General features: G+C 41.9%; 1 protein-coding gene across 1 annotated transcript; it reads right to left on the minus strand.

Moving 5' to 3' along the window:
• Window positions 1–1,247: 1,247 nt before the first annotated feature.
• Window positions 1,248–7,235, minus strand: LOC130585847 (uncharacterized). The gene is given in 3 exon segments (XM_057386513.1): window positions 1,248–1,715; window positions 2,030–2,790; window positions 7,232–7,235. Coding segments are annotated over 3 exon segments (1,233 nt in total).
• Window positions 7,236–11,520: the final 4,285 nt, after the last annotated feature.

Here is an 11,520-nt window from a genome sequence, read left to right on the forward strand (position 1 = left end):
AAAAAATCTCTTATCAGGCCCCTGTTTCCCATCTGTTGAGTACTTTTTCAGTCTCAGGTTTCATTACWGAAACTTAAATGGGCAAAAGATTTGCAGACTCAGGTCCTGCAGATGTCCTGATTTGTAAGTTTGATGCATCTTTACACAGATACTTTTAGAAATGAAGTTTCTGAGGTGCAGCTCTATCACTCTAAATATAGTGTTAGAGGGTTTTCTTTTTCCCATAGTTTCRGTGACAATACAGCCAGCTGGTTTTAGCTGCCTTTCAGTTCTGCCAGTGCTTAATTAATTTACCCTTATACATGCTTTCTGCTCTGCCTGATGTTCAGGCAGGCTGTATTTGGGACAAGTGGAATACAGTGAATGCCCTCTCCYGACTGGGCAACATCACTGAAGCAGGTTGGCTTGTGGTTTATGTGAACCTGCACATAAAGAGAGACAGAGCATGGTGCTGCTGGCCATTTCAGAATGCGTGTAATGTGTGTTGCTGCTTAGTCACAATAAACAAGTAGTGGTTGTGATCCAAAAATGATCTGGGCAAGACTCCGCAACTTATATAATTTTAAGTTGTGAAGTAGGTATGTTTATTGCAGCGCCGGGTRTATGGGAGGTAGTTCTCAAAGCCGTGCACACCCCCAGCACGGTATTGCTTGGTATATATCTGGTTACATGTTACACATTCACCGAGTTTCGAAATTCGCCTATACATATGCATGATCTATCCCCGTTTCGTATTATAATGAGCTCAAAAGGCATTTCCATGTGCTCACGCCTGCGCAGTGTCATTTGGTAGTGGGCTCCGGGGGTCTTGGGAGGAAGTAAAATACTCATCCTCTTGTCAGGGATCAGGGCTCCTTCCGTTCATATCTGACCTTTTGGTGCCCTTTTTGCCTCTCTGTCCACAGCTTGTTTCCTTCCTCCAATTCAGAGCTCACCTTTTGGTGTGCCTTAATGTGCATGATTGCCACCTTCTCAGGTAGCTGGATTGTTTCCAACAGCTGTAATATTTCTTGTGAATGTTTGATGTTTTTCCTTGTGAGTTCAACAGTCCCCTTTCTTTCCAAATGGCTCTGTGTGCMTGTACAACCCCAAATGCATACTTCAAGTCTGTATAGATGTTTTTTTTCTTCTGCCATTTCCAGGGCACATGTCAGAGCAATTATCTCAGCTTTCTGTGCAGAAGTATTTGTTGGCAAAGGTCCATATTCTATTACCCTTTTGCAGGTAGTAACTGCGTATCCAGCGTGTCACTTTCCACTAATAATGTAGCTGCTCCCATCAGTGAACCAAGTTTCTGCATCATCTAAAGGGGTATCCTTCAGATCCCAACAACTGGAGTATGTAGCTTCAATGGTCTCCAGACAATYGTGGTGTRCCGGCTCTCCTTCATTTCRGCTGAGGAAAGAAGCTGGGTTGACAATGTTGGTCACCACTATTTCTACATCATCTTGTTCCACCATGATGGCTTGGTATTTCAAGAACCTCTGTGGGGAAAGCCAGTGGCTGACTTTCATTTCCAGCACTGCGGACATTGTGTGTGACACTAGTACTGTCATCTGGCCCAGTGTAAACTTCCGTGCCTCCTGAATGTTCATCACGACTGCTGCAACAGCCCTGAGGCACCCCGGCCATCCTTTGGCTGCTGTATCTAGTTGCTTAGAGAAATAAGCAACTGTCGGACCCAGGTCTTGTGCTAATATTCCCCAGGCAATTCCCTGTTTCTCATGGGAGAACAGAAAGAATGGTTTACTCACGTCTGGAAGTCCTAGAGCTGGAGCTGACATGATGGCATTCTTTAGCTGCTCAAAGGCCTTTGTGGCTTCTTTTGTACACTGGAGATCCCTCTGTTCCGTGCTTATGAGAGCATATAGGGGCTTTACAAGTAAACCGTAATTATAAACCCACAGTCTGGACCAGCCCGTCATTCCCAAGAATGTCCTGAGTTCTTTCACAGTCTGAGGATTCAGGCTCTGGCAGATGGCTTCCTTGCGATCCTGCCCCAAACTCCTAGGAAATTTAGCAGACTTACCATCCAGGTAAGACAAGCCTCTTTGGTCTGGGTAGATATTAAGAGGTCATCCACATACTGCAACAGTTTTCCTTCTGATGCTGGGACCTCCCAGGATTCTAAGTCCTTAGCAAGTTGACCTCTGAATATGGTAGGACAATTTTTGAACCCTTGARGCAACACTGTCCAGGTGAGCTGGGTTTTAGGCCCACTTTTAGGGCTTTCCCATTCAAAAGCAAATATTTTCTGGCTGGCTTCGTGGAGAGGGAGGCAAAAGAAGGCATCTTTCAAATCTAGAACAGTAAACCAAGTTAACTCYGGTGTTAGTTTAGTTAGTAATGTATATGGATTTGCCACTACAGGGTAGAGGTCCTCTGTAATGTTATTTACAGCCCTTAAATCCTGTACTACCCTCTATGATCCATCAGGTTTGTGAATGGGTAGTATAGGGGTATTAAAATCAGACTGGCATTCTTTCAATAATCCTAGCTGCAAAAAGTTTTCTATTACTGGGCTAACTCCTTCTCTATCTTATTTTCTTAAAGGATATTGTTTAACTCTAACTGGCTGTTTTCCCTCTTTGAGTTTAATTTGTATGGGAGGTGCATTCTTAGCTCTCCCKGGAACATCAGTAGCCCAAACCCCAGGAAATACCTGATTTGTTATTTCCTCACTAATTCCTTCTTCGGTCTCAGGGGTTATCAATATTAAACTTAATATTTCTACATATTGTTGATCATTCACCTCCAGAGTAATTTCCCCATTTTTAAACACAATGGTTGCTTGTAATTATTCCAATAAATCCCTACTTAAGAGTGCTTTTTGGGAATTGAGCATATATAAAAACTTATGAATTCCCCATTGTTTCCCAAGTTTATACTTCAAAGGTTTACAAAAATAATCTTTTTCAGAGTGACCAGTGGCCCCTTTTACCATGATATAATCATCCCCCACAGGCATCAGAAAAACCAAATAAGTTGCCCCTGTATCTACCAGAAATTCTACTTCTTTCTCCTTTTCCCCTAGTTTTACTATAACCAGATTTGCTAGGTTGGAATCCCCTGGTCCTCTTCAGTCTTCCCTCACATGTGCAATTTCTTTCTCCTCACAATTATCCCATCTCTTATTGGGATGTGTATTCTTCCTCTCTGGACATTCATTCTTCCAATGCCCGAATTTCCTGCAGCATGCAAACTGTTTTTTGTGCAGTTTGTTTTYTYCTTGCTTCTGACTCCCTTTCTGGTTATTTCCTTCTCCATTCTTTCCCACCAATGTCACTAACTTCTTGACCCCCTCTTTATATTTTGCCTYCCTGTTACTGTACACCCTCCATGCCTCATCTAATAATACCTCCAAGTTCCTACTCTCAGTTGAACGCAGTTTCTGGAGTTTGCATCTAATGTCCCACTGTGATTGGCCCAAAAAGAGAGACACTAGCTGTTTTATCCCCACCTCTGACCCAGGGTYCRGTGTTGTGCTTCTGTGTATAGCATCTTTTAATTTTTCCAGAAAGTCAGTTGGAGACTCGGAGGGGCCCTGTTTGCATACAGTGCAGATCGATTAATGGTTTTAGGAATTGCCTTTTCCATGGCTTTTATTATCCACTCCTGATACACCCATAGTTTAGCCATTTCAGCTGTTCTATTTGGATCCCATTKCGGGTCCTGGAGTGGCAAATATTCTTTGTGATCCTCCTGTCGTGCTTTATAATAGTCTTCAGCCAAATCCTGTGCTGTTTTCAAAATTAATTGTTTTTCAATTTCTGTTACAGCTTCCAATAACAACTGAATATCATTCCAATCAGGATTATGTGGTTAATCTTTTGCAATCTGTTTCCAAGCTTCTATGTCAATAGTAGAAAAAGGTACCTTGATCAGCATTGTATTGCCCTCAGGCCCTACTGCCTCTCGTAGGGGTGCGTGCAGGACCTGCCCCTGCTTCCCCCATCTTCTGGCACAGACCGGGCTCCCTGCTGGAGACGGCGTGTCCTCCCAGTTTGCCTCATCCTCTCGCTTCCTAGGGGGGGCTTAAGAAAATCAGTTAATTCTTGTTCCTGTGTTGCTGCCTGATGAACCTTGTGTAGTTTAGTACATCTTTGACCTATACTGAGTGCTGAACAGCACCTCTTAAGTCTGCTTTTAGTAGYTTTATTTTCTCTTTCCAAAGCCAGTATCATGGGGTCCTGTGGCAGCACAATCACACAGTCTCTCTGCCACTCAGGGTGGTTTCGGAAGTATAAAACATGTCTGCATAAGAGACCTCATCCCACTTTCTCCTCAAGAAAAGCATTAACTGCAGGAGGGTTTTATAATCTAAAGATCCAAAAAGTAGCCATTTCACCCCATTATCTAATTTATATAAAGACCACCAATTATTGCAATATTTAATAAAAATTCTCTTATTTTCCATTTCTCCTTTTCTGACTATTTCTTTCCAGTGTACTAATGTACATCTAAGGGGGGGTTTTGCCATTATTTCTTTACCCTGGCTACTTCCCATTTTATTCCAGTGTTATATTACTCACTCCAGATCACCTGTATTATATTAACCACTTTTTGTGTGCCTTTTATCTCCTCGGGTAAAACTACTGGAGCGGGAGGTGTCCCTGGGTTAGTGTTCCCTTCCCATTTTTCTCTCCTCCCTATTTAACCACTGCAGCTTAAATTATCATGCACAGCATACACAACACACGGTCACAGCAAACGCACATTACACAATACACTAATGAAGTAACTCATTTACTTCCTGAATCTGGGCTCTTGGGCAGCATCAATTCCTGGTTTCAGTCCGTGCTTCGTTTCCAGGATCTGGGTCTACCCCCGAACCCGTCTTACACACACACACCCACTAAGTCTGGGAGCTCTATGCAAACACACAAACAGGTTCTGCCCACCCTTTCTCCTGCRTCCTATACAGTCACTGGCAGGCCTATACTTGGATGGCAGCAGAACTTCCAGAACTTCCACTTGGCAGATCTTACAAAATCCTTTCCTGGCTGGCAATCAGCCGGCACTTGCAAGCCTTAACCAGGCGTCCCTGGTGTCTTACCACCACCCTGGCTATGCATACGCCTTGTAGGCTTACTGATTGATAAACATACCGTTCCTATGAAGTGCCAGTGGGTATTTGTCTGTGCGTGCAGTGGACGTACCGGAAGCAGAGTTCTTCCAGGGAAAAAGACCTGGGGYGCGCCAAAGAGTCCTGATTCTGRCCAGCCCCCGCACCGGACAGAAGTTCTCGTACCTGGCTCGCCAAAATGATCCAAAAATGATCTGGGCAAGACTCCGCAACTTAYATAATTTCAAGTTGYGAAGTAGGTATGTTTATTGCAGCGCYGGGTGTACTGGAGGTAGTCCTCAAAGCCGTGCACACCCCCAGCACGGTATTGYTTGGTATRTATCTGGTTACATGTTACATTCACCGAGTTTCGAAATTCACCTATACATATGCATGACCTATCYCAGTKTCATATTATAAGAATTCAAAAGGCATTTCCATGTGCTCACGCCTGTGCAGTGTTATTTGGTAGTGGGCTCCGGGGGTCTTGGGAGGAAGTAAAATACTCATCCTGTTGTTTTGAACTTTTCACCTTTCTTGCRCATGCTCTCTCAGTCCCTGGCCCAAGTCCAAGCAACATCTCTGGTTTTAGCCAGCATAGGGGGTCCATGAACACAAGCTGGGTCTCAGTCCCTGCTTTTGTCAATAATCTTTTACTTCTCATTCTGCTTTGACAAACACAATAAATGTTAAGTAAGCAATATACACTGTCTAGCAAGCAGTTAGCAATATATACTGTTTAGCAAGCAGTTTCTAACAAGTTATCCCTTARCTTCTAACTTCCCTGCATCAGTTTGATGCACAGTGTGAGCATTTCAGATCGCCCACTCTTGTTTTGGATCTGTTATGCATCAGGGTGTTTTCATGACACAATCARAATCTCACACATCTGTTTCTGTGTTTCTTGTGTCATCATAGAAAATGTGTTTCAGTTTAAAAGTTGAAATCTATAGGCCCTGGTTTCCTCAATTCTCCTCTGTAGTGCATTCCCAYTCTTTCTGTTTCTAATGAGACTGCTGAGACAGTGTTAGCAGGATGTGGCCAAAAAGCGCAATTCCATTTGTCTGCAGTGTCACTTTATCACAGTGCTCTCAGAAGCTCATGAAAAATGTATACAGATAAAGTAAACTCACCAACTTCAATTGTGTTTCGAACTTCTAACTTTGAAGTGAGAAGTACTGTTGCCTAATCAAAATGTTTTTATGGAAAGTATTCATGCTTAGTGATTCCACGTATTTGCATATCTGTCTTAGATGTTTTAAGACAACTTTAACAATTTTCAAGTAACGTTTGGTCAAGTTCAAAGTCTGTCTTTAACAGCAGCAGTTTCTTCTTAAGTCATAGCAAATTAACCCTTTCATTCTTTTCCATTCTGGAACTCTGTTACACTATTGTCACACTCAGCATCTCAATCCAGTTCTGTGTGCATGTCTGTCAATTGGATAAGTGGCTGTTGGATCTGCCTTCTGAAGACCAGACCGACTCATCATCCCTATTGTGACCTCTTCAGCTGCCTTTGCAGGCTGCTGTCAGAATTCCTCAGCCCCGGGAGCCTCTAGAGGGGAAGTGCAAGCTCATGATGCCTCAGCACACATTGGAGGTCWTGTCCATGTTGTCCATGAATGAAGTATAGGTGAGGTTCAGAGTATTACCATCCAGGACACTGGGAAAAAATCRCAAATCCTCATTTTCCTAAGCATCTAGAGGAGACTTTGATCCTGGGCTGCTCACAGGAAGGCTAAGGCCAGCAATGCAAATGGGAAATGGTGGCTCTCAGCCATGCACATACTTAACCCTAATCTCAGCTGGTGGCTCACTCAGACACAGCCTAAGGCTTTGTCACCAGCCCCTTTTATATTCTAAATRCCCACTTTAGGCAGCCATTCCCAAAGTGATTTTGATCCCCAAAAATTCATTTTTATTTATGCCRATTTAAAATTTTGATGATCTGTCATCTCTAACACTTCTTTCTCTTTCATCAAATAGTGCCTATATTTCAAAACTCTGTTCTAATGATAGTGGAGATTTGCCATGTCTCTGCTGTCTCTGCAGTATCTGATTTAACACAGAATAAAGTTAGTAAATTTTTTATTTTCATGTGTGTATGTGGTTTCCCTGTGTTAATGGACAATATTTCAGCTGATATTAACTAAGCACGCTTCATACCCATGTTGGGTTAAGGCAGACTTCAATCTCTGTTCCTGCCACATTGTCTAATCCATTGCAAAATATTGATTTGGAGCCAGGATTTGGCTTTGGCACAACAAGTAAATCATTGAATTGCTATGTGCTGCTCTTACCATATCTGCCTTACTTCATGTGTGCCTTTAGTGACAGCCTGTTTAAAATTGTTCACCTTCCTTTAACCTTTCTCAGAGTCATGTATTTGTTCTTCTAGATAACATCCACCCTAAAAACATTCAAGGCTGATAAGAGAATTCGTGAGCCTTAGGGACGCATAATAAGACCCAACTCACTTCCATCATCCAGACRTTACAGCTAGAATGTTGTGATTTATTGAGACAGACAGAAATTGATTTCCCAAATGTGGTTTAATTTAAAATTCATCGGGCATTTATCAAAATGTATGACAGATACAGAATGTATTGTCAAGAAGTGAGCAAATGTAATAAATCCCTATAAGCAGTGTAACCCCCTATCTTCCTATTATGTGTGAAAACATTCTCTGGAGGGGAAAATACCACCTCTAACTGAAAAACCACCTCTGACTTAAAGTTAAAATGTTCCAAAATGTCAAATAATTTTAATGCATTTTGAAATAGTTGCTAGAATTATATACAACTTTTGCATTAATACAAGTTACTTAGTGCATTTGGAAGAAGGAAGCATCATAAGCTATTATTCCGAGTGAGGCATCTAAATTTTTACAAATGTATGAAATTTCAAATTTCTGTCAAATATAAACATAATTATAGAATAGTAATAGCTTTTGATACTCAAAAACAACAAAGCGGCAGGGTAATCAAGCCTTCTGATCTATCTGAAAAGAGAATTGATGTGATATTGGGTGTCAGTGAAGAGTGGATGCAGTCTGGAACAAGACTGGAAGTCTTTGTTTCGACTAGGTCTGGGTCTGCTTGTATGGCTTGAATGCTCAAAACTGGTGAAAGGGGAAAGAGAGAAAGTCTTACATAAACTAAAGAAAGGAAAGCAAGCTTTAAACAAACACGGAGTCACCTTTTGCTCTTGATTTTACTCATCTGCAGCTCCACAGCTAGGAGTGGTTCTCCTGTATGTCCCGGTGCTTACAGGGTATGATGTCATCCTGGCAGCCACACTGCTCAGATGTGAGGTCACTGCTCTGGTTTCACTCTGCCTGCACTGGCACTGCTTGTACCGGGAACTGTCTGGAGTTCAAGCTGCTCTTATAAGAATCTTTTCCTCCTGTAGAGCCAGCCAGCTTCCCTGAAGTGCAAGACAATATTGGTGATCAGAAAATTTGTTCTTCTGCTTTTGTGACACTGCAGTCATGTCCTGTGTAGGCATTGGCAGATGGTCCTGACTACATGGAGTTAATTGCACATCCGTGGCACAGAAAATAGATGACACAGGGGAGTGATAATAAATCAAAAATTTGCATATGTTAATGTGAGCAGCTTGATGTTTTCTAGTTCAGCCCTAGATGATAAACAGAAACCTTTCTTGGTAAAACAATRGGAGCATTTCAAAACAACGCAAAAGAAAGTGAGTCTTGGAAGGCATATCTAAAAGCTCAATATACGTATGCACCAATATTTACCTGTTTGGGGAACATTTTCATTCTTACCTTCATGCAACATCTGCCGTGGGATTTTGTTGGGTTGTTGTATTTATCAATACAAATAAAATACTTAAATTTATCTATAAACAGATGCAGGGCTCAAAGAGAAATTCTGAAAATAACGAAATTTTTTCCAGCACTTGTGCAGCTTTTGGCCTACAGTTCAATTCAAGATTGAGACTCATACATGCATTCAATTCAAGGCTTGAATTCAATGAGAATTCAAGATGAAGACTCATGCATGTTGKTGTCTACATATGGACAAAATATTTTAATTCACAGTAGAGCTGGGGGTGGGGGAGGGGGAAACTTGTGTAAGTTATCCCCGAAGTATAACTTCTGTGGTGTGAGATGTTCAGACAGCGCTGGCCAACCTGGCATATAATCTACAAGACTGTGATGCGCCCCAGGAACAGCAGCTGGAGACAAGATGGGCTAACCTATGACTTCTCAAATGGTACTGTGTGCAAGACAGCTGAACTAGCACTGTGAGTCTCCTTAGGCTGACCCTAAGCAGAGAGCTGATGGCTGGTTCAATGAATCTCTAGAATTCAATCCCCTTTGAATCCATCCACTAAGAGCTCATCTAATTCCGTGACCATCAAGTGCCACTTCAGAGGCTGTGGAATGTCCTTCCTGGTTTCTGGGTATCCTTCTGGAAATGCATCAATTCCCATATGTCCTGTGCCATATCTGCCAGCTGTGGGCAGGTGTCTCAGAACGTTGGGAGTTCTCACACTGCTTTAGATGCTGACATGTAAGCAGCTGAATGAAGCCTTGGATCTCCATTGCCTATAACAGGAATGCAGACATGCTTAGTTGCTTAAACATAGGCTCTAGAGATATCTCTGGGCACCAAAGGCATCCTTGCAGGCTGACTGGCATGATGGAGGGTCTGAGAAGAACCAAATCTTCCTGAAGTTACCTTGGGTCTGGACACTTCTCCCCAACCCAAGTGCCTCAGTGGTGATAGGTGCCTTACTTATCCTCAGGCAGCTGAATCCTGCACTTAGCCTGTGTTGGGATACTTGTGTTTGGGGGTCTGCCAGTCCACTGGATCCCACCCTACTCATTTCATCAAACTTCTGCTGGGTCCAAACATGGAAGATGTATTTTGCAAATTTGCATTTTTTACAAATGGGGTGAAAGTTGGCTATGGCTTCCTGAGTTTTCAAATGATCTGCAGATTTAAAAACAGAACAAAAATKGTAAAGAGTGCATGTGACATTACTAATCACTAGGAATTTTTCCAAGACTTTCCCTACTTTCCTTCATAAGAATAAAGAAAACAGAAAATACTAACTTTAATACTGATTTAGTGAAAATTGTCATTGTTAAGGGTAATGCCATGCTTATTCCACCCTTCTTCCTCCCATTTGATTTCCCTTTACTTCTTCACATTGGCTTTGCCAGGCAAATGCAGTCAAACTCACCTCCATGGGTAAAATGGTTAAACAGTATAGAAGTGTTTGGACCGAGGGCTGTGAAGGCCTGTTGACAATGTTAAATATGTGAAAATTCTTAATGACATTTGGCAGATTTTTTGCTAATTATTTCTTATTTTTAAATAACTTGAAATAGAAGTGAAAATGTAACAAACAGCAGTTTAGGTATGTGCTGTTGATTTTAATTGAAAGGTCTGAGGCTCTAAGTTCCTTTTTATTATTAACCTGTTCTCCTTGTGTTGCTGGTGAGCTTCTGAGTTCCAATTCTAACACAAATATTGTCAGTAAAAGTATTCAGGTCCTATTTCTGCCAATCTTCCATAGAAAACAGTTAAACATACATTGGAAGTGTCAAGAGATAGAAGTTAATGCAATAAAAATATATAAATCAATTCTCCCCAATGTTTCTTGTAAAAACAAGTGTACAGGGAAAAATGTTTTTCATTTTCAGACTTGGGAGTTATCCTTTATGACTATGGATCGAAAACATTCTGCTGAAAACACGTTTGTCAATGTTTTCTTCACCTGTTCCACTGGGTCCTGCTATCGGAGCATACCACATGATGGATATCTGATTTGCTTGTACTTAGATTCGAATTGACTTTGAGTCTGGACTGCAGAAGGAGGTTTTTGAGCAATGTTGGGGTTAACAAACAAAGGAATGTTGCTCCGATTTTCCTCTGAATTAGAGGAAAATGTTACCAGAAGTAAAGATAAATGTTCTCTTCTGCAGAAACCTTCATATTCTGGATTTGGCTAACAGATGAGAGAGTGCTCAGAATCTCTTAGAATCACTTTCCCTAAATTCTATATTCCTCTGCCTTGCATGAGCCTGGAGAGTCATCCTCCCACATCCTTCCCAGAATACAAAGCACCCTCAGTGCATGACCCCRCTCTTTGGCCAAATGCAGAGTCCTTTTCTTCTACTCCAAGAGCTTGTTCTGCATGACAGTGCTTCTGTCTTTAACATGTCTTTTGTGTAGCAGGTTCTGCCCTAAGATTTGCTATGGATCTCCCATCGAGGTCATCGGATGTGGGAAGTATGTCTGCATAGCTCAACCCTGCTTTACTGTAGTTGCAAAAAAAGGCAAAGTGTTTGCATGTGATAAATGTGACATTCTTCTCTYTGGATGCTGTCTGTCGCTGCTACTGTAGCTTACTGGCTCCTCAGAGAGAACGAGGTTGCTTTTCCCCCCAGCCCTTCTACTCTCACCATCCTGTTGGAGCAT

This window comes from Malurus melanocephalus, unplaced genomic scaffold (genome assembly GCF_030028575.1).
Source record: "Malurus melanocephalus ecotype Western Australia unplaced genomic scaffold, MMel_1.1 scaffold_17, whole genome shotgun sequence".
Classification (NCBI taxonomy): domain Eukaryota; kingdom Metazoa; phylum Chordata; class Aves; order Passeriformes; family Maluridae; genus Malurus; species Malurus melanocephalus.